Genomic DNA, 27,465 nt, shown 5'->3' on the forward strand with positions numbered 1-27,465 from the left:
GCTCTTAGTGCACACACACACACATACAGTGAACAATAAGGAACTGCTCCATTCTACCTTTACAGAGCTAGCACACTACAATACAGTCAATTTAGGAGACGGCATACAGTCAACTTGGGCCAATTTACTAATTTGAAGCATATACACTACCGTTCAAAAGTTTGAGGTCACTTAGAAATGACCTTGTTTTTAAAAGAAAAGCACATTTTTTGTCCATTAAAATAACATCAAATTGATCAGAAATACAGTGTAGACATTGTTAATGTTGTAAATGACTATTGTAGCTGGAAATGGCAGATATTTAAATGGAATATCTACATAGGTGTACAGAGGCCCATTATCAGCAACCATCACTCCTGTGTTCTAATGGCACGTTGTGTTAGCTAATCCAAGTATATCATTTTAAAAGGCTAATTGATCATTAGAAAACCCTTTTGCAATTATGTTAGCACAGCTGAAAACTGTTGTTCTGATTAAGAAGCAATAAAACTGGCCTTCTTTAGACTAGTTGAGTATCTGGAGCATCAGCATTTGTGGGTTCGATTACAGGCTCAAAATGGCCAAAAACTCATCAGTCGATTCTTGTTCTGAGAAATGAAGGCTATTCCATGCGAGAAATTGCCTAGAAACTGAAGATCTCGTACAACGCTGTGTACTACTCCCTTCACAGAACAGCGCAAACTGTCTCTAACCAGAATAGAAAGAGAAGTGGGAGGCCCCGGTGCACAACTGAGCAAGAGGACTAGTACATTAGTGTGTCTAGTTTAAGAAGCAGACGCCTCACAAGTCCTCAACTAGCAGCTTCATTAAATAGTATTCGCAAAACACCAGTCTCAACGTCAACAGTGAAGAGGCGACTCTGGGATGCTGGCCCTCTAAGTACGCTCTTTACCCTCTTTCTGATGCTGTATAGTGTATACTGCATTTATTTGGGATCTGGAACATTGGATGACACACCATCCTAACATTCTGTACGCACAGCATTCACATAGAACAAATCTTAAGCATTTTCACAATATCAGACAATCAAGTTGAGAAAAGGGAGACTGGTGGTCAGTCAGTTCATTCAGTAGCTTTTTTTCCAAGCAGTAAAATATCCAAGTCATTCAGGAACATTCAATGAATCATATTTTACAAGACAAGCACAGAACACTGCAAACACCCTCTCTAATGCTGCTCTGTTTTACCATGTCATTGAAGTAGTCCATCACATGTTCTCATGGACACCTAGGATTGTTTTCATCAGGATTATTACTATTGCAACAAAGTTGGTGCAAGAATGTAGCCTGTCTTATCTTGGGCATCTGGCCAAGCCTACAGTACTGAGCTACTACACATTGTACAGGACAAGTAGACAAGGCATATGGACATTATTTTGTACACAATCCACATATTAAAGTTACAACTTATTTTACTCAGCTTTGCCTACTTTTAGTTGAGCTTGTACAAATGTGGAAGAAGCAATTCTAAACAGTGGTACTCAGTTACAGCAGTACTCAATTACAGTACACCTTTACCAGTCAAAACAGATACAGTATATCATGATAGTATTACATTACAAATGACAGTGTGGTGAAGGGAGGCAGTCGCCACCAGCAGATGCTACAGAAACCTGGGAACTCTGATCAGGCCATAAAGTTTGCCCCTTTGGGGCCTCGAGTGGTCCTCTTGGTGCTTTCGTTGGCGTTGGGTTTGGAGGTGGTGGGGCTGGTTGAAGGGCCAGCACCACGCTGTCTGTCCCCAGGCCCAGTGGGCTTACTGGGGGATTTCTTCTGCCACGAGGGGGACCTGGTGGCCTGTCCTCCTGAAGCAGCAGTAGCCACTGCTGCCACCTTAGGGTTCCCACTGCCAGCTCCACTGGGTTCCACAATGCTGTTGATCACTACAACAACAAAGGGAACATTCCATGTTCTATTAGATTCCGTAGGCCTTCAGCTTTATTTAGATGTCCTGAATAGGTCATGCAGACATGAAGTCGTTCAGGAAAAGCAATTCAACATCGCACTCCCAGTACATTTTAGGAAGATTATTATTCTTTTTTAACTACAAAGAAAAACCCATGTGTTACAAAGAAAAACCCACCCCTTACTTTCTAGTTGTTTCTGTACTCTTCTCAGCTCGTTCAGGATGGAAGAGATTTCCTGTGACAGTAGAATTATTACGATTACACATTTTCCCATATAAATGTCCTCAGTTTTACACTATCAATGTAAGATGTTACTGGCTACCAATTCTGTACCTTATTTGATGTTTTCAGGATTGGGACTTCGTTTTCAGCATTGATCTTCGCTTCGATCTCCTCCCAGGCCTCAGTCTTGTTGTGGAATAAAACCCTGATAGAAGAAAAACACTAAATACTGTATAATCCTTCAGAGCCAGGCAGAGAGGAATACATTGACTAGCTCTTTTCCATTTAACATACAATGCTAAAATTACACAAGGTAAGAGCCAAGGTACATCAAGTTCCCTTACTTCATTTTCTCAGCCAGCTGTTCTGTGTTCTCCCGAATGGCCTGAGAGAGCTGAGAAACAGGGTTCAACATCAGATTGTCCAAAATCACCTGGAGGGAGAAAATGGTGAATGTCAAACACCCAAAGTGTTTGCAAAGTAGTTTCACATACATTAATATACTTTAGTCTAATTCCCAGAAGACCAAAATTAACTGCAACAGCTCATTTTGTGTAGCCTGAGTGCCAGTTTGTTTCTGCGTGAGCCTAGGTTTCCAAATCATTGATAATTAGTGAAAGTACAATTCTTAAGGGAGGAGAAACAAGTGTGACAGGAAAGTGACCTCTTCACGGTTCCACCGTGGCTTAGAGCTTGGGTCTTGGTCATTCATGTTAGGATCCAGGTCCATGACAGCGGTGGAACCTGGCGATAGTAGAACCTTCTGGTAGTTTAAGCTGGCCTCAGGAATATGTTGGACCAGCTGGAAAGAGAACAGAATCAGTGCATGGACCGCACGTTCTGAACAACTGACATGACCATGACTACTGAGGGACTCAGTGCCTCAAGGCCTTCTACTGTACTTCAAGCACACAGTGAGAATAAGAAGTTACAATATCTTTGGTCGATTTTTCTCTAGTACAGAATAACAGTGTGACTAGTGCTTTGTGATTGCATGCACCAAGGCAACATGCAGGAGTGAGAGCAGTTGAACTGTGAGCAGTGAATTTTAGTTTTGCTGGGATACAAGCCCATGAAATAAAGTGACATTAGTGGAAGGTGAAAAGGTGTCTGTTGCAGTGACAGTGAAAGTCTGTAGTGAGCCAGTGGCAAGCAGTTATGGTCCAGAAAATCTGTCACCATAAAAACTCATTAAGAACACATAGAACATCCCAGTATGATAAAAATAAGAATCTGTAGCATGACAATCCAACAGCATACGAGTGTTTGGGTTAGTGATGATAGTCTGAAGAGTGTGGGAGGTGAAGGAAACAAATATAAACCTTTGCAAGAGACAGACACAGAGACAGACACAGAGACAGACGTATCTGAGGTATGCACCTGAGATGGGAGGACCCCTCGCAAAGATGTACATGGCCTCTGTACAGTAGAGAACAGAAACATGCTCATGATAATCTAAAAAATGATAAGGGATCCTTTGCACGCGTCACTGGACCTGTACATCATTTTGATGTAAGAGCTTAGTGGCACATGGTTCAAATAACTTATAGAGGGAAGAAAATTCCCATAGGCTCCAGTGCAGTTGTATTATGCATTAGAACATTACAAAGGGATGGAAATAACTGTACATAGCGTGAGGCGCAGGTCAGGGGGGCATGTTTGAAGTGTATTATGGGTAGTGGGCGGACTCACCTCTTCCCGGCTAGAGATGGGGATGGTGGATGCGGGCCCGGGCGTGTTGGGTGCAGAGCTGGGGGAGGGGTTGGTGCCCATTCCAGAGGAACTTTGTGAGTCCCCGTCCCCCGCCACGTCATGGATCTCACGGGCCAGGATGGCAAGGTCCTTGGCCAAGTCCTGACTGAGCCTGGGAAGACAGAAACACAAGTCACAACCACATAAAATAATACATACGTACAGAATGCATGTTCTACAGCTGCCAATCATAAGGCTCAATATGTGGTTTCAGCCAGGTGATCCATTGTATCACCCTACTTTGCTATCTCGGCGCTGTGTGTGGTCCAGTTCTGGTAGTGGTCATCCTCATTCTGGACCTCGTCCTCCTCCAACTCCAGTGAGCCGGACTTGGACCGGGCAACTTCTGCAGCAGCTTTCTCCTTCTGGGCCCGGGGGGTCTGTGTGGCAGCAGACATGTGGGAGGAGCGTTTGTGTTTGGGGGTTCCAGAGCTGTCCTCATATTCCTCTTCAGATGTGGAGGTGTAGTCTGAACCCTTCTGCCTTTGACGGGAACCTACCAGATAACAGCACGGTTTTTCATTTGATCCATATCTCATGCAGTTACAGGATACATACATACAAAAAAAAATGTTGTTTTAAAGGGTCAGCCATGAAGTGCGGCAAACCTAATTTGCTCCAGGGGCAAGTGCCTTGCACAAGGGCAAAAAAAGTGTTTAAAATAAGTAAAAACATTTTTCAGCTAAAAAAATTAATTGTTTTTCTGCAGAAATAGGGCCTCCCAGCAGCACCACCTTTATAATATGAACAACATTAGTCATTGACAGACCCTTGGGATTGCAAATACTACGCCACAATACTGATAAGTAAAAACGCAATACACCAGCACTGCATAATATGGGCCATTCATTTACAGTGCCTTCAAAAATTATTCACACCCCTTGACTTTTTACATGTTTGGCTGTGTTAGACTTAAATTAAAAATGGATTAAATAGAGTTTTTTTTGTGCCACTGGCCTACACACAATATCCCATAATGTCAAAGTGGAATTGTGTTTTCAGATTTTTTATATATTAATTCAAATGAAAAGCTGAAATGTCTTGAGTCAATAAGTATTCAACCCCTTTGGTATGGCAAGCCTAAATAAGTTCAGTAAAAATGTGCTTAGTAACAAGTCACATAATAAGTTGCATGGACTCACTTTGTGTACAATAGTGTTTAACATGATTTTTGAATGACTACCTCATCTCTTTACCCCACACATAGTTATCTATAAAAGGTCCCTCAGTCGAGCATTGAATTTCAAACAAAGATTCAACCATAAAGACCAGAGAGGTTTTCCAATGCTTCGCAAAGGGCACCTATTGGTAGACGGGTCAAAAAAATACACCATCCAATCATTACAAAGATACAGGCGTCCTTCCTAACTCAGTTGCCGGAGAGGAAGGAAACCACCCAGGGATTTCACCATGAGGCCATTGATGACTTTAAAAGTTTGAGTTTAATTGTTGTGATAGGAAAAAACTGAGAATGGATCAACAACATTGTAGTTACTCCACAATATTAACCTAATTGACACAGTGAAAAGGAGGAAGTCTAAAAATAAACAAAATATTCCAAAACATGCATCCTGTTTGTAACAAGACACTAAAGTAATACTGCAAAATATGTGGCAAAGCAATTCACTTTTTGTCCTGAATACAAAGTATTATGTTTGGGGCAAATCCAATACATTACTGAGTACCACTCCATATGAAGCATAGTTGTGGCTGCGTCATGTTATGGCTATGCTTGTAATCATTAAGGACTAGGGAGTTTTTCAGGATAACAAATAAACGGAATGGATAGGCACAGGCAAAATCCTAAATCCTAGAGGAAAACCTGGTTCAGTCTGCTTCCACCAGGGGCTGTGTTTCTATTGAAACGGCAGCAGGCAGCAGAGGGCATCATCACACTGCTTCGTAGCAACTACACTGAGCTCCTACAGGACAAGCCAAAATACAGCCTACCAGCATGCATCTCAAAAGGGAGACTGAGTCACATTCACTATGAAGGGTGGAAAAGGTCACTTCAACTCATTGTCAGGCCCTGTTTCAATACTCAGTGGCCCTGTGTTTTTATGTGCACCTGAATTAGTTTTCAAATCTTAAATTTGATCATATACAGTCCCGTGAAAATGTATTTGCCCCCTTTCTGATTTTCTACATTTTTAATACTGAATGTTATCAGATCTTCAACCAAAACATAATATCAGATAAAGGGAACCGGAGTTTACATTTAATACTTATTTAATCTAATTAACAAAGTTATGCAACACCCAATAACTGGATGTACCACCTTTAGCTGCAATGACTACAACCAAATGCCTCCTGTAGTAGTTGATCAGTCTCTCACATCACTGTCGAGGAATTTTTGGTCCACTCTTGCATGTAGAACTGCTTTAACTCAGCGACATTTGTGGGGTTTCAAGCATGAACTGCTCGTTTCAAGTCCTGCCACAACATCTCAATTGGGATTAGGTTTGGACTTTGACTAGGCCATTCCAAAACTTAAAATGTGTTGCTTTTTAACCATTTTAATGTAGTCTTGATGGTGTGTTTTGGATCATTGTCTTGCTGCGCTTCAGCTTCAGCTCACAGACAGATGGCCTGTCATTCTCCAGTAGAATTCTCTGGTACAGAACATAATTCATGGGTCCTTCTATTAAGGCAAGTCGTCCAGGTCCTGAGGCAGCAAAGTATTCCCAAACCCTCACACTACCACCACCATGCTTGACCATTGGTATGAGGTTCTTAAATGTGGAATGCAGGGTTTGGTTTTCGCCAGACATAATGGGACCCATGTCGCCTCAAAAGTAGACTCAAGTTTGCCAAAAAAGCACCTGGATGATCATCAAAACTTTGAAGAATGTTCTATGGACAGATGAGTCAAAAGTATAACTTTTGGCCTCCCGGGTGGCGCAGTGGTCTAGGGCACTGCATTGCAGCGCTAGCTGCGCCACCAGAGACTCTGGGTTCGCGCCCAGGCTCTGTCTCAGCCGGCCGCGACCGGGAGGTCCGTGGGGCGATGCACAATTGGCCTAGCGTCGTCCGGGTTAGGGAGGGTTTGGCCGGTAGGGATATCCTTGTCTCATCGCGCACCAGCAACTCCTGTGGCGGGCCGGGCGCAGTGCGCGCTAACCAAGGGAGCCGGGTGCACGGTGTTTCCTCCGACACATTGGTGCGGCTGGCTTCCGGGTTGGAGGCGCGCTGTGTTAAGAAGCAGTGCGGCTTGGTTGGGTTGTGTTTCGGAGGACACATGGCTTTCAACCTTCGTCTCTCCCGAGCCCGTACGGGAGTTGTAGCGATGAGACAAGATAGTAATTACTAGCAATTGGATACCACGGAAATTGGGGAGAAAAGGGGGTAAAAAAAAAAAGTATAACTTTTGGGACAACATGGGTCCCATTATGCCTGGCGAAAACCAAACGCTGCAAACCCAAAAACATTACAGGAAGCGTTTGTTCGCGGTCATTGCAGATAAAAGGAGGCACAACCAGTTATTGAGTGTAAGGGGGCAATTACTTTTTCACACAGGGACATTCGGTGTTGCATAACTTAGTTTATGAAATAAATGAAATAAGTATGTCATTGTGTTATTTGTTCACTCAGGTTCCCTTTGTCTAATATTAGGTTTTGGTAGTAGAACATTCAGCATGAAAAATATGTAAAAGTAGAGAAAATTAGAAAGGGGGCAAATCCCTTTTCACAGCACTGTATGACTTTCAAATCATGAATTACAATTCATTAGTGTAATGTGAAAAGGTGTCTGTTGCAGTGACAGTTGCAGAGAAAGTCTGTATTGAGCCAGTGGCAGTCAGGCAGTTATTGTCCTGAAAAGCGGTAACCTTAAAACTAGAGGTCGACCGATTAATCGGAATGGCCGATTAATTAAGGCCGATTTCAAGTTTTCATAACAATCGGAAATCGGTATTTTTGGACACCGTTTTGTTACACCTTTATTTAATCTTTATTTAACTAGGCAAGTCAGTTAAGAACACATTCATATTTTCAATGACAGCTTAGGAACGGTGGGTTAACTGCCTTGTTCAGGGGCAGAATGACAGATTTTTACCTTGTCAGCTCGGGGATTCAATCTTGCAACCTTACAGTTAACTAGTCCAACGCTCTAACCACTTGATTACATTGCACTCCACGAGGAGACTGCCTGTTACACGAATGCAGTAAGAAGCCAAGGTAAGTTGCTAGCTAGCATTAAACTTATCTTATAAAAAACAATCAATCAATCATAATGACTAGTTAACTACACATGGTTGATGATATTACTAGTTTATCTAGCGTGTCCTGCGTTGCATATAATCGATGCGGTGCGTATTCGTGGAAAAGGACTGTCGTTGCTCTAATGTGTACCTAACCATAAACATCAATGCCTTTCTTAAAATCAATACACAAGAATATCTTTTTTAAACCTGCATATTTAGTTAATATTATCTGCTAACATGACTCGTTGCGAACTGTGAAGACTATTTCTTCCTAACAAAGACAGCCAACTTCGCCAAACGGGGGATGATTTAACAAAAGCGCATTTGCAAAAAGCACAATCGTTGCACGACTGTACCTAACCATAAACATCAATGCATTTCTTAAAATCAATACACAGAAGTATATATATTTAGCAGGCAATATTAACCAGGTGAAATTGTGTCACTTCTCTTGCGTTCATTGCACGCAGAGTCAGTGTATATGCAACAGTTTGGGCGCCTAACTTGCCAGAATTTTACGTAATTATGACATAACATTGAAGGTTGTGCAATGTAACAGGAATATTTAGACTTAGGGATGCCACCCGTTAGATAAAATACGGAACGGTTACGTATTTCACTGAAAGAATAAACGTCTTGTTTTCGAGATGATAGTTTCCGGATTCGACCATATTAATGACCTAAGGCTCGTATTTCTGTGTGTTATTATGTTATAATTAAGTCTATGATTTGATAGAACATTCTGACTGAGTGGTGGTAGGCACCAGCAGGCTCGTAAGCATTCATTCAAACAGCACTTTAGTGCGTTTTGCCAGCAGCTCTTCGCTGTGCTTCAAGCATTGAGCTGTTTATGACTTCAAGCCTATCAACTCCCGAGATTAGGCTGGTGTAACCGATGTGAAATGGCTAGCTAGTTAGCGGGGTGCGCACTAATAGCGTTTCAAACGCCACTCGCTCTGAGACTTGGAGTGGTTGTTCCCCTTGCTCTGCATGGGTAACGCTGCTTCGAGGGTGGCTGTTGTTCAAGCCCAGGTAGGGGCGAGGAGAGGGACGGAAGCTATACTGTTACACTGGCAATACTAAAGTGCCTATAAGAACATCCAATAGTCAAAGGTATATGAAATACAACAGAAACAGTCCTATAACAACTACAACTTCTTACCTGGGAATATTGAAGACTCATGTAAAAGGAACCACCAGCTTTCATATGTTCTCATGTTCTGAGCAAGGAACTTAAACGTTAGCTTTTTTACATGGCACATATTGCACTTTTACTTTCTTCTCCAACACTTTGTTTTTGCATTATTTAAACAGGTTTCATTATTTACTTGAGGCTAAATTGATTTTAATGATGTATTATATTAAGTTAAAATAAGTGTTCATTCAGTATTGTTGTAATTGTCATTGTCAATTTTTTTTTAAATCGTCCGATTAATCGGTATCGGCTTTTTTTGGTCCTCCAATAATCGGTATCGGCGTCGAAAAATCATAATCGGTCGACCTCTACTTAAAACAGTAATTAAGAACACATACACAACATCCCAGTATCATAAAAATAATAATTTGTATCATGACAATCCCCAGTCAGTCTTAAATTTGATCATACTGTATACACTTCTAGAAAAAAGGGTTCTTTGGCTATCCCCATAAGGTAACCCTTTTTGGTTTAAAGTATAATTATTTGGGGTTCCAGGTAAAACCCAAAAGGGTTCTTCAAAGGTTTCTCCTATGGGGACAGCTGAAGAATCCTTTTAGGTTCTAGATACACTCTTACAAAAAAAGGTGCTATGACTTTTAAATCATGAATTACAATTCAAGAAAAAAAAAACGTGTTCTCTGCGTTGCTTTGTGCAAGCAAATAGCATGGCTATGCAGATTGAGAAGTTACTCAATGGTAACTTCAATCACATAATTGGCATATATATTACTCTTACAGAATTTCCACGTGGGCGAGGATATTGGAAATTTAATCAAAGCCTACTAGATGATAAATTGTTTAGAACTAGGACAGAAGAATTTATAACTGACTTTTTTAGACATAACATAGGTACAGCAGATCCCCATATTGTATGGGACACTTTTAAGTGTGCCTTTAGAGGCCATGCAATTCAGTACTCATCTATAAAACAAAAGCAATTTCGATCAAAAGAGTCCATATTAACAAAGGAAATTGAAGGACTAACAGTACAGTTAGATAACAATAAAAACGGTACCATAGAGGCACAGAATAAGTTAGAGGAAAAACAAAAAGAAATGGAGGAACTTATTCAAGAAAGATCCAGTGTAATATATTACAAAAATAAAGCGAACTGGATGGAATATGGGGAAAAATGCACCAAATTCTTTTTCAATCTTCAATATAGAAATGCTACCAAAAAAAACGTATTAAAACTTGTTACAAATGATGGAGTCACGCATGATTCACCAAATGATATTTTGAAAGAGGAAGTAAAGTACTTTAAGAATATATTTTCGTTTCAGGCTCCTCCATCTCCACTAACTGAAATGAATTGTATGGATTTTTTCCCTAATAATAATGTAAAATTAACATCTGTACAGAAAGACTCATGTGAAGGCCTAATTACAGAGGAGGAACTACTTGATGCAATTGGGGCCTTTAAGGATGGGAAAACTCCAGGACTGGATGGCATACCAGTGGAAGTATACAAACATTTTTTTGATATACTCAAAGGACCATTATTAGCTTGTTTTAACCACTCCTATATAAATGATAGATTATCAGACACGCAACAAGAAGGTGTGATATCATTATTACTGAAACAGGACCCAAGTGGTATATATAAAGATCCAGTCCATTTAAAAAATTGGAGACCTCTTACACTTCAGTGTTGTGATGCAAAAATCCTAGCAAAATGCTTGGCGCATAGAATAAAAAAAGTTTTGTCAGATATTATTCATCCTAATCAGACAGGTTTTTTACATGGACGATACATTGGAGATAATATAAGGCAAGTACTGGAAACAATAGAACACTATGAAATATCGGGGACACCAGGCCTGGTTTTCATAGCTGATTTTGAAAAGGCTTTTGATAAAGTACGACTGGAGTTTATATATAAATGCCTAGAATATTTCAATTTTGGGGAATCTCTTATAAAATGGGTAAAAATTATGTATAGTAACCCTAGGTGTAAAATAGTAAATAATGGCTACATCTCAGAAAGTTTTAAACTATCTAGAGGAGTAAAACAAGGTTGTCCACTATCGGCATATCTATTTATTATTGCCATCGAAATGTTAGCTGTTAAAATTAGATCAAACATTAATATTAAGGGATTAGAAATCCAGGGCCTAAAAACTAAGGTGTCATTGTACGCTGATGATTCATGTTTTCTTTTAAAACCACAACTAGAATCTCTCCACGGCCTCTTAGAGGATCTAGATACATTTGCTATCCTCTCTGGATTAAAACCAAATTATGATAAATGTACCATATTACGTATTGGATCACTAAAAAATACACATTTTACATTGCCATGTAGTTTACCAATTAAATGGTCTGACGGTGATGTGGACATACTCGGTATACAAATCCCAAAAGAAAGAAATGATCTCACTCCAATAAATTTTTATAGAAAGTTAGCAAAAATAGATAAGATCTTGCTACCATGGAAAGGAAAATACCTGTCTATTTGTGGGAAAATCACCCTGATTAACTCTTTAATCATATCACAGTTTACCTATTTGCTTATGGTTTTGCCTACACCTAGTGACCTGCTTTTTAAATTATATGAACAAAAAATATTCAATTTTATTTGGAACGGCAAGCCAGATAAAATTAAAAGGGCCTATTTATATAACGAATATGAATTCGGAGGGCAGAAATTATTAAATATTAAAGCATTAGACCTCTCACTAAAGGCATCAGTCATACAAAAGTTATACTTAAATCCAAACTGGTTCTCTAGTAGATTGGTACGAATGTCTCATCCTATGTTCAAGAAGGGCCTTTTTCCCTTTATTCAGATTACACCTGCTCACTTTCGGTTGCTTGAAAAGGAAATAATCTCCAAAATATCTTTATTTTTTAAACAAGCCTTAGAAAGTTGGTTGCAATTTCAGTTTAATCCACCTGAAAGGACGGAACAAATAGTACAACAAATCTTGTGGTTAAATTCAAATATAGTAATTGATAAAAAAACTGTATTTATCGAAGAAATGTTTAAAAAAGGTATAATTTTTGTGAATGATATCATAAATAGGACTGGTGGAGTAATGTCACACATGCAGCTAACACAGACATATGGAAATGTCTGCTCTACCCAAAATTACAACCAATTAATTGCAGCATTACCACAAAAATGGAAGAGGCAGGTGGAAGGGGATAAAAGTAAGGAACTTGTATGTCGGCCTTATATTAAAGAACATAAATGGTTAAAGAAAAGTGTGATAAATAAAAACATATACCAATTTCATTTAAGGATCAAAAAACTTACAGCTGTGCCATATAAATTGCAAAATAGTTGGGAAGAGATTTTCGATGTACCCATTCCATGGCACATGGTGTATGAATTGATACGCAAAACAACGCCGGATTCAAAACTTCGAATTTTTCAATTTAAATTATTGTACAAAATTCTTGCAACTAATAGAATGTTATATATATGGGGGATACAATCTTCCCAGCTCTGTAGATTCTGCTGTGAGGAGGCAGAGTCATTAGACCATTTATTTTGGTATTGTCCGCATGTAGCTCGTTTTTGGTCACAGGTCCAGGAATGGTTGAAGAATTGCAACATTTGCGTAGAACTAACGCTACAGATAGCAATACTGGGGGATTTGAAAAGCCATAGTCAATCAATCAATAATATAATAATTATTTTAGCAAAAATGTTTATTTTTAATTTACAATCCGTGGAAGCTATGAGAATAGGAAGATTCAAATCTTTTGTGAAGCATCACAGCACAGTTGAAAAATATATGGCAAATAAAAATCCGAAATGGATGATGTTGGAAGATAGATGGGAAAGGTTGAGTGGAGCTGAAGGGTGGGACTAATAACAAGATAAACAATGTAGGGCATACGGGATCTGTGAAATGTGTATAGGTGCGGAGCTATTGTGAAATAGCACAGTTACAAGTGGAAATCAAACTGGATGGACAACAGAAATAGAGGAAGGACTAAGAACAAACAAGAGAGAACTATTATAAAGTAGACTGTGTCTGTAAAATGTGTATAAGATGTATAAATTGAAGGTAAAAACAGAAATGTTTATCAGTTTACTCCAATTGGGGGATCGGTGGTAGGGTTTGCGGGGAATAATAATAAAGGTATACTCTTTAAAAAAAGTATGTATGTCTATGTAGGTATGTGTATGTATATATGTGTATATGTATGCATACGTGAATGGATATATATATTTACCCAAAAAAATATGGGGGATTGGAAATGATGCAGACAATTACATTGGAAGCAACATTCTTTCCGCAATATTAAGCTGATCCACCCCCCCAGAAAAAAAAAATAAATAAAAAAAATAAATAAAATAAAAATAAAAACTTCAATAATACTCACTGGTTGTGCTGGAGTATTTAGTCCCGCTGGAGCGTGTGCGTGTGAAGGGCTGCTTCCCAGGGGCTCCGGACCCTCTTGTGACCCCCTGCTTTGCCCCTGCTTCACCCACTGATGTCTTCCTGACCGGCCCAGTTAATTCTGCACTCCGGTTGGAGAAGCCAGGCCGGGTTGAAGGGGTGGTGATGGAGGACTCGTTGTCACTAGGCGTAGTGAAGGAGCCTGCTCGCTTCCTGGGCATGGCCAAGATGTCCAGTCTGGAGAAGAGCTTCTTCCCGTCAGCAGACACCTTGGAGGGAGCACCGATGTGGTCTGAGTTCTGGGATCCCCGGTCAGTCTCTGTACCATCATTGTCAGAGGTCTCTTCCAGGCGTGCCCTGCGCAGCATGGATGCTCTGGTGGGCCGTGGTGCTGACAGGCTGTTGGAGCGGATCAGCGCCTGCTGTGCTGCACTCTTGGGGGTCTTCCCATTGTCCTCTTTCTGTAGGGGAGCTATGAGCTTCTTGTTGCGGCTGGCGGGCCGGGAGCTGGTCTCATGGTCAGAGGCCGTGTCAGGCCAGTGCTGGCCAGAACTCTGCTGGTCCTCTGATAGGTCCAGGGAACCGCAGTTCCCCGTGCTGCGCCGGATCTGGAAGCGCTTGGCCTGCTCGGCCTTGCTGCTGGAGTTATCACCGGCAGCTGCGTGGCTGCGGCGTTTCTCTGACAGGCGCTCGCGGGCTGTGGGCTGGCGGTGGCCTTTCTCCTGGACAGACGGACTGGAGGAGGACCTGGCGGCCGTCCTCTTCTTGGGGCCTGTGGTGACAGGGGTGTTCTTGTTGCTGACCAGGCTGACGGTGCTGGCTGTATCCACATCGGATTCCCCAGACAGAGAGTCGTCCATGTGACTGGAGGAACCTCCTCTCTTAGAACTGTGTCCGGAGCCTGAGGAGGGTAACTTGACCTCCAGGGAGGAGAGAGAGGCGTCTGCTGCATCCCGGAGGAAGGTCTGTGGGTCCTTTGCAGTCTCTCTCCTCTGCTCCATGTCCCTCAGGGTGGGGTGACTGGAGATGTGGGGGAGCCTCTTAATCTGGATGTCGTCACTGGGTTGCTCCTTGGTGAAGCTCTCCTGCCTGACGAACGAGGAAGTCCCTAGAGAGTCTTTACTGGGGTCTTTAGACTCCTTGTCCTGCTGGGAGTGGAGGTTGGGGGCTGAGTTGTTTGGCTTGATGCCCAACCTCCGGGGCTCGTGGCTGCTCAGGTGCCTGATGAGGACGGTTGTGGGGGAGGTTTTGGCAGGGATGTCTCGCCCCCTCTCAGGCCCCTGAGACAGAAAAGGGCTTCGGGCCAGGTCCGGCTTGACTAAGCTGCATTCCTCAGAACCAATGTAAAAAGAGGTGGACTTGGTAGGTTGAGACGGAGACAGCTTATCTTGACCCCTATAGTGAGGTCCAGTGTCCCCGGGCGAGGTAGCGCCACTCGTCCTCTCCTGGCTCTTCCTGGTCCTCTCCAGTACAGAGCCATCGTCAGAGCGGCTGGCATCACTCAGGCTGTCTGGGTCTACATCGTCCTGGACGCACAGCCTCTGGGTGGAGTCCTGATGCCGGGGCGTACCACTACTCCTCTCCAGGGGGGTTTCGGGGCCTGGGTAGGGGGGTTCGTGGCGGATCAAGATGCTGGGGGTGGGGCTTTCTGGCTTGTCTCTGTCTCCAGGGGGAACCTGGGGAAGCAGCCTCCTGATCCTACAACTCTGGCTCGCCTCTGACTCAGAGTTATCCACGATGTGGCTAGGCATCAACCGACTCATCAATCGTAAATCTAGGAAAGAGAAACATATTTTAATTCAGCCTTTTTCCCCAAAGTTTGCTCACATAAGTTCTGAGCAGAGCGGTCAGTGGGTGCAGACGACTCACCTCCCTCTGCAAATTCCCCTTGAGGTGGAGTACAGCTTGGTTCTGCACTGCTGTCTGCCAGACTGGCCCAGCGAGAAACCCACTTAGGCCCCTCCTCCTGTGCTGCAGTGTTAGAAGACGGCACCTGAAACAGTGGAGGAAACTATGAGGGGTTAGATGCAGCGATACAGAGCACAACGTCGAAGGATACCCACCATTATAATCTCCTTCCAAGAACAATCCTTACATTGTAAGGAGAGGCACTGTAGAAGCCAAAGGGAGTAAAGGAAGGACAAATAATAAACTTATTAAGTCCCTAATTTCTCCAGTAGCGTAGGACGGTGAGGTTACCTGGAAGGGGCCTGAAGGGGCCCCACTGAGAGCGGCTGGGTTAAAGCCATGCATAGACACTGCTTTCATTTGATCCACAGTGCTAGCGTCACTAGGCCGGAGCATTGCCGGCTCGTCCTTGCCATCATTAATGATGGGTCTATACACTCCGGCACCACTGTACTCCGGTGAGTCGAGGACACCAAACACCTGTCAGGGAGGGACAGAGCATGCATGAGGTAGGTAGGAGAAGAGAAGGGACAATGGGACTTTGCAAGGGGAAGAAGGACAGATGGGGTGGAAGGGGGTACTGGGTAAGGAGAGGAAGTTCTCAGCATGCGTCCCTCAAGGTATTCCTATTCAGGTATTTGATTGTTTATTCTAGAACTATACCACTTGTTAGAATTGTAGCATTTAACGTCAGAATCCAAACAGTGGAGACGATACAGTACAATAATTACACGCAGCATGTGAAAAGGTCCACCATCCCACCAAAGAAGTCATGGTGGTGACAGACTTTAAAAATTGAGAATGTTTAAGGTGAACCTCCGGCTGCTACAATCTCACCTGGTCGATCATGTTGCGTGCCTCCTCCACCTCTTTGTCCTGGGACTCTGTTTCGATGGTGTACGTACCGGCATCACTCAGACTGTCCTCTTCTTCGTTCCTCACCACCCCCAGACCCAGCGGCATTAGAGGGGTCATGGAGGGGACGGCTGAGCGAACTGGGGAGGCAGTCTGGACAGGGCTGCGAGACGGGGGCTGGGAGAGTGCTAGGGCTGGGGAATGAGGGGCAGGAGTTGGAGAGTAGGAACGTGGTGCTGTGGTTTGCAAGGGGGTGGAGGGATAGGAAACAGAGGAAGGGGGGTCTAAGGGAGACGGAATGCGGGTGCGAGAGGGTGACATCATCATCACCGGGGGAGCGGACATGGGAGGAGACGTCTTATCTCTGGTGGGGGACAATGCTCTGTGGGCTGCATCCTTCATCAGGAATTCTGCTGCAAACTCCTGGGCCAGCTTGGACTTCTTCCCCACACTGCCAAACGGCTTGATGGTGATGCCAGAGGAGGTGCGAGAGGAAGGCCCAGAACCGGAGGAAGAGGAGGCACTACCTCCACTCAGGGGCTCCTCTGTCTTCTCCCTCTTCAGGGAGCTCGACCTCAGGGGCCCGCCATGGCCCTTCAGAGGAACAGTCACCTGCTGGGTGGGGGGCATGTGTCCGTGCATGGAGTTTGGCCTCTCCCCGCCCTTCCGCCGCTCCAGCTTGGCCTTGAGGGTGGAGTAAGAGTCTGCGTGGGCGGGGTTGGCCGTGAAGGACTGGGAGCGTTTTTTGCGCGGGTTGTCGAAGAACTCTATGATGAATGCTTGCTGGCTGAGTGGCTCCTGGGGGTCGGGCTTAGAGCGGCCCATGGTGGGGGAGCCAACCTCAGGCGGGCTTTCAGACAGGGGCCTCTCAGGGACCACAGGAGAGACTGGGGTCAGTTTGGGCGGAGAAAAGTGAGGCTGGAGTAACATTTGTGATGGATCTGACTGGACTGTCTGGTGTGGTTGGACTGACAGCACTGTCTGTTGTGACGGCACTGACTGGTCAGACTGAATTGAATGGTGCGACTGGACTGTCTGCTGTGACTGAACTAATTGGTATGACCGCACAGTCTGTTGTGACGGTTCTGACAGCTCTGACTGGGAAAGCTCAGACTGGATCGAATGTTGCGACTGGATCCGGTGGTGTGACTTGCGTCGCTTCCCTTTCCCTAAAACCGGGTCCTCAGAATCACTCTGGGTCCCATCGTCATGGTGGTGTCCTAGAAACAGATCAATTCAAACCACAAATGAGGGACAGAAAACACACACACGCAGCCCCTTCCCAAACCTCCCAACACCTTACAGAATTCTATGAACGTTTCTTTTTTTAAAGTACCACTCTCTTACCTTTGAGGCTCTTGATGTTTACAGCCTGGTCACTCTTGACACTGTAAACATCCTCACACGTGGGACGCCTTCTCATCATTCTGACATCACTGTGCACCAACCAATCTGCTACCTTGCACTCGGCTGACATCACCTCAGTGGGCGTGGTGGCCAGAGTTTTGCCGGATACCTGCTGCTGTTTCCGCTGGCGCGAGGAGAACTTGGTGACATGGTCCTTGATCTTGATCTTGCCTGGGGTGCAGTCGTCAAACTCTATGGTGAAGGAGGCGTGGCTCTGCACCACAGGGGGAGTGGGCGAGGTGGGGGTGGGAGGGGCATGGGGCGTGTCCGTGTCCTTGGTGGGGATCTCGTGGAGCTCTGCCCCCGGGGACTTGGGATGCAGCTGAAACTCCTTGGTAGGGATCTCAAAGTAGCTGGGCTCCCGATGGTAGGAGAAGCTGGACTTGCCCTGAGCGTCCCTGTACTCTAACAGGGAGCCATTCACCTCTGAATCTAACGCTGAACCTTCTTTTGGAATCTCTGCAAATGGATAGGTATGAAAGCACCAATGAGGCTACACAAGCAAATTAAAAGACAAGCATAAACCATTCTGTTTATTTCTATTCATTAAAAAAGGAAACAAACATTTTTACATGATATTTCCTAAATGAAAATGGTGTGAATCGAAGATTCACTGACCTGGGTGACCCTCCTCTGACCGGTGTCCCTCACTGTGTTGTCTTTTGCTGGCCGCATCCTCCTCCCCCCACCATGAGGGCTGGCCATACAATGGAGTGGGCCGGGAGGTTGGAGTCTCTGAACACACAACACACACGAGAGAGGACTCATTTCTCTGCAGCAGTCATCATCTACTATTGGTCCACTGGGAGTTTAGAGAAAGAATATTCAAGGTTTGTCTCTACCCCACTAGAATACATCAAATCACACACACATAAAGCTTGTTATTTATGACATAGTATTTCATCCAATGTGTCCAACACATCCAGTTGATCTCGAGGCAATGTTTTTACTGCAGAGGCTATAGTAAACGAGGAGAATAATTCTGTGTTGATTTGAGTGAGGATTCAGTTGTTATCCACTGGATTATACTTATGCCGTCACAGCCTCGCAGGGCAAGCAAAAAGTATCAGGGACTCATCAGCCGGAGAGGTCACAACACAGGCAGCCTATAAAGCTGCCTTTAGTCGATAGATAGTTGATCGTGACCTATTTATGGCGTAAGGATTACTCTCTGGCAGAGCAATTGACAGTGGGGATGCCAGTGTGAATTACACAGAGCAAGAAAAATCAAGCAGGCCATCGGTGCTGAGCTGAACTGTGACTATGGGTGCGGTAGCCATCACCATGGAGACCGCATGCAGCCGCCGCCGAGGGAGAGAGAGGGGTGACAAAGAGGGGGAGCATGTTCTGACTGAAATAGGATGAGCTGATGCTGACATCATGGTCGAGGGACATTTATTTATTATTGAGGAGCAGAGCAAAGTTCAAATACTCATCATCCTCACACACCATACCATTCCAGGTATTACTGAGTCACAGTTTATAAATCAGAATAATCCAGGATCATTCAACCAAGTTGAAACAGCTGTGTTAGTATCATCCCCCAAAAATACAAAAACACACCATGTCCCTCCACCGCAGATGCGGAGGGGCGACATCGGCAGATGCAGTGGATTGAGAAGCAGCCCAAAAACAGATCTCTAGCTTAAACTGACGGCTTTCGATGGGGATTTTTGTATTAAATCAAATATTATATTCATTAGATTGATGCAATCTTAAGGATTAATCAGTGAGATAAATGAAAAGAGAGCAACCCACTATGTCCCAATTCCCGGAGTTGTCATGAGCTCAAAGCCTCTACCACATCATGTAGTTATCCAAACAGGTCTATCAATATGAGCACTACATGTATCTAGACCTCCTACTAATGAGCTTTGTTTTATGAGAAGAAAAAAACACATTCCGTGGAAATATACGGTGGAAGAGCATTTAAACAGGTTTGAAGCCTTCGCTAACGCTTACCTTGAGACAGAGATTTCCTGTCCGTCTTCTCTAGCTTGGACTTGTCATCCAGGTGCTCAGCCCTCTTCCCCTCTGAGGCTCTCAGACCCATCTGCAGCTGGCTGGTGTACTTCTCATGCTGAAACAGCAGGAGGCGCAACACAACTCAAAAAACAACACACTAAAGTTGCCTAAGAGAGCTCCAGCTAAATGATGTGATGGTAGACCAGAACTGTCTGAAAAGCTAGTCCAGGTTAGGGTTTATTGTTTAATACAGTTGAGGTTTGCATTAGCATAGAAAGCTGACCTTGAGTGCCTCCTCTGGGACTTTGTGTTGGCTCTTCTCCAGGACGTACACATGAGAATGTAAATACTAGGTTAAGGCAATAGCCAATCACAGACAAGCACTTCAATCAAATTCCAAAGCAAATGTTAATTACGGATATATGGCACAAGAATTATGCATTGATGACGTGAGTGAGAAAAAAAGGATATCATATCCGAAGCGAATGACATCAGATAGCTTGAGGGTAATGTAAATCTGGTCTGGGATCCTCAGGTCATTCACAAAGGTCTAGAGGGGAACACAACACAGTTGGTTACTGTAAACAGGAGATGTTGAAGGATGACATGTAACACGAGGTCCTGGGATAGACACTGTGCATCACTCATCCACCAGTCAGCTGCACAACAAACAGTTCAGTGAACTATATAACAGCTAATCTCCCATTCCGACCCAACAATTTCCCATCTCACAGCACTATCCGGAGGCCTTTACAATTTAAAAGGAAAATAGTTGCTAGACTACTCAGTAAAATGGCCTCAGCAGCACTTTTGGGCCACAGTTGTCATGTTGTATGTCATTATGAACTGGGTAGTTTGGGTCCTGGATGCTGATTAGACAATATACCATGGGTATGACGCAAAAACACTTGTTTAGTGTTCTATTTATGCTGGTAACCAGTTTAGAATAGCAATAAGGCATCGTGTCTAAGAACAGCTCTTAGCCTTGGTACAGTGCCTTTGGAAAGTATTCAGAGCCCTTGACTTTTTCCACATTTTGTTACGTTACAGCCTTATTCTAAAATGTATTCAATTGTGTGTGTCCCCCTCAGCCAATCTACACACAATATCCCACAATGACAAAGCAAAAACAGTTTAGAAATTTTTGCAAATGTATTAAAGATGGAAATATCGAATTTACGTACGTATTCAGCCCCTTTACTCAGTACTTTGTTGAAGCACCTTTGGCAGCGATTTCAGCATCGAGACTTCTTGGATATGGCGCTGCAAGCTTGGCACACTTGTATTTGATGAGATTCTCCCATTCTTCTCTGCAGATCCTCTCAAGCTCTGTCAGATTGGATGGGGAGCGTTGCTGCACAGCTCTTTTCAGGTCTCTCCAGAGATGTTCGATCGGGTTTAAGTCGGGGTCACTTAAAAAAAAAAAAAATGTGGCTTTACGTTACCTGTCATCACATGGTTGGAGAGTTACTTATCCAATATAACTCAGTATTCTTCAATGGAAGCTTCTCTAACATCAGATATGAACAGTGTCGGGTCGTTGTCCTGTTGGAAGGTGAACCTTCGCCCCAGTCTGAGAGCAGGTTTTCATCAACGATCTCTCTGTACTTTGCGCCGTTCATCTTTGACTCGATCCTGACTACTCTCCCAGTCCCTGCCGCTGAAAAACATCCCCACAGTCTGATGCTACCTCCACCATGCTTCACTGTCGAGATGGTGCCATGTTTCCTCCAGACGTGACGTTTGGCATTCAGGCCAAAGAGTTCAATCTTGGTTTCATCAGACCAGAGAATCTTGTTTCTCATGGTCTGAGAGTCCTTTAGGCGCCTTTTGGGAAACTCCAAAGATGCTGTCATGTGCCTTTTACTGAGGAGTGGCTTCCATCTGGCCACTCTACCATAAAGGCCTGATTGGTGGAGTGCTGCAGAGATGGTTGTCCTTCTGGAAGGTTCTCCCATCTCCACAGAGGAACTCTAGAGTTCTGTCAGAGTGACCATCAGGTTCTTGGTCACCTCCCTGACCAATGTCCTTCTCCCCCGATTGCACAGTTTGGCCGGGCGGCCAGCTCTAGGAAGAGTCTTGGTGGTTCCAAACTTCTTCCATTTTAGAATGATGGAGGCCACTGTGTTCTTGGGGATGTTCAATGCTGCAGAAACGTTTTGGTACCCTTCCCCAGATCTGTGCCTCGAGCCAATCCTGTCTCAGAGCTCTACGGACAATTCCTTCAATCTCATGGCTTGGTTTTTACTCTGACATGCACTGTCAACTGTGGGACCTTATATAGACAGGTGTGTGCTTTTCCAAATCATGTCCAATCAATTGAATTTACCACAAATGGACTCCAATCAAGTTGTAGAAATGTCTCAAGGATGATCAATGGAAACAGGACGCACCTGAGCTCAATTTCGAGTCTCATAGCAAAGGGGCTGAATACTTATGTAAATAAAGTATTTCTGACATTTGCAAAAATGTCTAAAACCTGTTTTCACTTTGTCATTATGGGGTATTGTGTGTAGTAGATTGCTGAGGAACATTTTTTATTTAATACATTTTAGAATAAGGCTGTAACATAACCAAATGTGGAAAAAGTCAAGGGGCCTGAATACTTTCCGAAGGCACTGTATATTCAAGCAATGAGGCACCAAGTGGTGTAGTATATGGCCAATATACCACGGCTAAGAGCTGTTCTTAAGTGAAGTGCCTGGATACAGCCATTAGCCGTGGTATATTGGCCACATACCACAAACCCCCAAGGTGCCTTATTGCTATTATTACCTGGTTACCAACATAATTAGTAAAAAAGTACAAATATTTTTGTCATACCCATAGTATACGGTCTGATATACTGTACCTTGGCTGAAAGCCAATCAGCATTCAGGGCTCTAACTGCCCAGTTTATAAACACCCATGTAAAATAGATAACCAGCTTAAGCAAGCACTTAATGGAACGTATCTACTATGCTAAGCTTAGAACTAGCATTTACATTGTCACTGCACAGTAGCCTACATACAGCATGAGCAGATAGAAAAACAGAAACTAACGTCATAGGACAGAGCTTAACCATTCATAATTCTCTGCTTCTTTTAGCTAGCATTAACACACCCATGTAAAATAGATAACCAGCTTAAGCAAGCACGTAATGGCACTTATCTACTGTGCTAAGCTTAGAACTACTTAACAGAACACTGAAACATCTAGGGCCTTTTTTATCTCTGTGTGTAGTAAGGGGAGTCCTTGTACCAAAGACAGTTGAACTTTCTATTGAAAGTATTTTAGCTTGTACCTTCCTCTTTACCCCTCCCTCCCCTGGGTACTCACTCCATTGAGGCTGCCCAGGTCTTTGACCAGGTGCTCATCGGTAGCAGGGTTGTAGTTGATGACGGCATGCTGCTTGTCCACACTTCGAGACTGGAAAAGGAAAGGAGAGAACCATGGATGGTTTACTTCAACTGTGCCCTACAATTACAATCTCTGTTTAAATACATTTCATACTACAGATGTAGGATCTTAATTTGATCACCCTGTTGCATGATACATTTCCTGCAATGCAGAAAATGTAAAACTTGTAGTGCATTAGAGGTTTAAAAAGTCTTCTGAAGTTTGTAATTTCCACTTTGAAATTTCAGACTTCACTTTCCCTTACAAACAATGTACCAACTCCTACAAAAATGTCCATGAATTATAATCCACATTTTATCTTACTACAATATTATTTTCCTGCTGTAGAAAACTGGCTCAAATTAAGATCCTAAATCTGTACCTTAAGAAGTACCATTACTACAAATGACAGACAGTGACTGTAAATCCTATAATTTACATTCTGCAGTGATGCAATTTGCAAGACTACTTTCAATACCTCCATTACTCATATGAAGTAAGCAACATGTCAATACTGTGTATGATACTCTATACCCTCAGGCGCATATGTCAAATACTTGATTCAGTCCCTACGGGAACCAACGGAACAGAACCAGAAGGTCAAACTCGTGCCAAGAAGACATGTAGCCGAACTCCTGTTGCTCAACTACATGTGAGGGAAAGACTTCACTAGCTAAATTCAATACAGTTCACCATAAGACGCCTCAAACTAAGCCACGTGGCTTCCATTAACCACACGTGTCATTTCCTCGTGGGACACAACTACGCAAAAGTTAGAACACTCTCACAACCATAACACCATTTAAAAGACGAATAATTCAAACATACTAACATACAAACAAACCATACTATCTAAAAGCGTCTGTCTCAAGAATCTGAGCGATGCATGTCCAACAGGCCTCTATAAAAAAGGCAAGTGAACTGGAGGATGACTCACTAGATAAGTAATAGTATCTAGTTGTATTTGGTGAATTGTATGAATGATGAGCAAAAAAAAAAGAAAGTACTTTACATTCACATCCTCCTACTCACTACTGCCTTGAACATGTCTGTGCGGAGTACACTAACACAATGGCAGGCTCTGCCTTGATAGTCACTCCTAAAGAGCAGTGTTTCTCTATCCATTTCTCAATACATTTCCCACCCACAAAACAAGTTAATGAGTACAGTTACTAAAAAGTTGGCCATGTCAGTTGAAAAGGATGTCCCTACTATGACAGGCGAGAAGGCTAGACAGTGGAAGGAAGAGGGAAATGTTCCAATGTGGTTACATCCGGGAAGTGAAATGGGTCAGAGACTAAACTCAACCACATCATGACAGGAGCCACCATCCAGACAAGTGCTTCAGACAGTGACCAAAAGCATTCTGCCTAGCCAAGTTGCTAGGCTAGTTCAGTGCAAAAATCACTGTTAAACACATAATGATGAAAGACCTAGTGATACTGAAGCCTGATACAAGAGACATAGGGTGGTAGTCCAACTCAGCCATGAACCACCTCAGGTGGGAGCCCCATACCACTGAACAAAATACTCTATGGCAGTAATGGCTAAGGGCCACAATGGCAGTCTACTATCAAAACAGTAGCTTTGTACAAGCATTGTATCCATTTTCAATTAATAATAACATCATGACGAATAATCCAGTTCACTAAAATGGTGTAGTTGCACCAGTGTGTCATATATTCAAAATAGTGTTTGGAGCTACACAATACCATCATTGTTGCCAGATGTATGAGGTAACTTTCACCGCTAAACAAATAAAAAAAGGTGATAAATAGTGCTGGAATCAGAGACACTGCTGTGGCTCGGCAGGTAGGAAGGACAAAGGCCTGTTATCTGTGGGCAACAATATGGAGGGAGTGTAAATTACACACAACACAGAGAAGAGAAGACCTTTGTCCCACCTCAGGTGGGACCCCCTTCAGAGGGCTTCGGGAGGATGAGGAGACTGACTTTAAAGTGCAGGTATACTAACAAATTGGGTTTAGATTGAAGGAGCGGGTGAGAAAGCATTAGTCCTATAACACAATATTGTTCCGGGATGGCAACAGGCCACCCATTCGCCGTGTGAGGGAAAAAGTCCATCTCTGCTGTTGCTATTGGCAACAGATGGCCACATCGGAAGACACTGTGGGGCAGACAGCTCTGCATCATCAGGATCTCCGAGCTGGCGCCACGGCAACTGGTAGGAACTATATACAGTATACTGTACATGACATTTAAAAAACAGGCCACATTTTGGATCATGTCAAGGTTAACAACTCCCAGTGCTCTAAAAGGCCTCTTTTTCACTGCAGACTTTTGTTGAAAACTGATGTCTTCCTCTAGTAGCAAATCAGTGTATCTAGCTGTTGCTTCTTGTAATATCAAGGGCTGAGGCTTTGACTGGCCAAAGCCTGACACCAATAGTAGATAGCCAGTCGTCTTTTTCAGAGTAACGTTACAGTCATCTGAACTATGCAGTGAAATGGTACATCAATGTGGCTATAACTATCTGTATGTAAAATTACGTTGCTGTTCCACCCACACATCAAGGAAGGTAGTGATCTCCAGCCGACAGACAGAGTGCTAGCCCTAACCAGATGACAACCTTATCGACATACCATCTCATTGACCATCCCAAAATAAGAGACCTTTGTTGAGAGGCGTCTGCTTCCTTCAGTGATTTCTGTGATGTTTGACATCCATTTCCCCTTTACGCCACCCCTTCCTACTGTATGGTAGCCAATCAGATTGTCCTAAAAATTTGCCTTTACCATTACAAATAGTCAGCCAGTGTTTCTGGAAGGATTCTCAGGAGGTTCCCATTTCGTCTTAGCCCAGCACTAACACACCCGATTGAACTAATCAACTAATCACTGAGCCCTTGATTAGTTGAATCAGGTGGGATACAACAAAAATTGGGCACCCCCTGAAGGCTCCTCTGATTGGATTTTAAAAATACTGGTCTATGCTACTGCACTGTAGAAACCCTTGCACAGGTCCTCCAGACAGCAAACTCTGACATGATCGGATAAAAGTGAGCATGCTTTCAGAAGGAGGATAGATAGACATATTTTGAGTGTTGATCAATTTGTTGTCTTTCATGCTACACAGGAAAGAGACAGTGGCTGAGGCAGGCTGAAGAGGGTTTTCTGACTGGGTGGATGACTCACTGTCCCATGGGCACAACTACCTTCTGCTAATGGTGCCATGGGACAGTGAGTAAACTACCCCATCAGACAACCCTCTTCAGCCTTTCTCGCTTTCCCATGTAGCATGACAGACAACACAGTTTTACTTACTGCCCTACTCCAGCCACCATCTCTGAATGATCTTAGTAGTCACTGAGTTTCACTCACAGACTTCCCCTCTTCCTCATGAAGAAGAGGACTACATGGTATACAATAATATCTCTAGTTATCTGCGCCTGAGGATAAGATGATGCATTAGATTAGAGAGTAATATCAATATTAAGCTTTTTAAAGGAGGTTGTCAGGGTCAGGGCCAGGGTCACGTCACCTACTTGCAGCATCAGCTCACAGTCCTCCCGGCCCACGAAGATCATCTCCCGTGGAAGACGGTGGCGGGTGCCAGAGCTGCTGACCAGGAACCATGATGTCACGCTCATCTTCACAGGCCCCCCGGGAAACCCCTTTGCATCCTGGGACACACAGGAGACGCATACAGTATGTCAGGGTAGGACACGTGCAACGTACAGTATGGTATCCATTCAGGGAGGTAGCCGTCACCATAATCATGAACGATCGATCATACTGACCAATTGTCCCTTAAAATATGTTTAAAAAAAATTGCCATCATAAAATTCATCCAATGGGCAGATCTCTCCATTAGATAGACATTTTGTGGCACATAAATATTTACATTGCTCCAGTGTTGTGGTAACACAAAGTCCAGCACACTGCCAAGTCTTGTAGACACGTCAGCAAATAGAGTTAAACGATGTCTAGAAAACATCAAATAACCGTAACCTATTCATCAACTCAACCAACAAACTATCAACTGCTGATTTCAATGCTGTCACTATCCATTGCACATCGATCTGCTCAACGTAGGCCTTGCTATGGACACCCTTGAGGGAGCAGGACATGAATTGATTGACCTGTTATTTGAGTTCACTTGTTCACTCACAGGACTATTCATACTGCAGTCCCAACATGCTGTGCAGGATGCTGATTCACAGGAAATAACATGAGAAAGGGTGGTGGTATCAGTGAAAAATCAAAGGCAGGCTTATGCTTGGGTGGAAATGAGATTGAGAGCCTTTTTTCAAATGACACTAATGAAGCATTCCGTGAGAATGATCAGTAACTACT

At 43.5% G+C, this 27,465-nt stretch overlaps 1 protein-coding gene across 1 annotated transcript; it reads right to left on the minus strand.

Moving 5' to 3' along the window:
• Positions 1 to 875: 875 nt before the first annotated feature.
• LOC120023973 (centrosomal protein of 170 kDa protein B-like) lies at positions 876 to 26,759 on the minus strand. The gene is made up of 18 exons (XM_038968070.1): positions 26,655 to 26,759; positions 23,090 to 23,179; positions 20,242 to 20,320; positions 20,054 to 20,112; positions 19,768 to 19,885; positions 18,424 to 18,540; positions 17,746 to 18,264; positions 16,381 to 17,618; positions 15,835 to 16,023; positions 15,505 to 15,628; positions 13,619 to 15,409; positions 4,121 to 4,376; positions 3,821 to 3,992; positions 2,793 to 2,930; positions 2,473 to 2,561; positions 2,240 to 2,333; positions 2,090 to 2,141; positions 876 to 1,882 (listed from the first exon to the last, which is right to left on the minus strand). The coding sequence occupies exons 1-18, from the start codon at positions 26,757 to 26,759 to the stop codon at positions 1,626 to 1,628; spliced, it is 5,487 nt and encodes a 1,828-aa protein (XP_038823998.1). The 3' UTR covers positions 876 to 1,625.
• Between the last annotated feature and the right edge of the window lie 706 nt (positions 26,760 to 27,465).

This window comes from Salvelinus namaycush, chromosome 29, assembly GCF_016432855.1.
Source record: "Salvelinus namaycush isolate Seneca chromosome 29, SaNama_1.0, whole genome shotgun sequence".
NCBI lineage: Eukaryota > Metazoa > Chordata > Actinopteri > Salmoniformes > Salmonidae > Salvelinus > Salvelinus namaycush.

Excerpts from the sequence above, each read along its gene's own strand:
- LOC120023973 (XM_038968070.1), bottom strand. The coding sequence starts at position 26,759 with ATGAGCGTGACATCATGGTTCCTGGTCAGCAGCTCTGGCACCCGCCAC. Across the intron at positions 23,180-26,654 it reads ACTGTGAGCTGATGCTGCAA|TCTCGAAGTGTGGACAAGCA; the intron begins GTAGGTGACGTG and ends TTCCTTTTCCAG. Across the intron at positions 20,321-23,089 it reads ACCTGGGCAGCCTCAATGGA|ACCTTTGTGAATGACCTGAG; the intron begins GTGAGTACCCAG and ends GTTCCCCTCTAG.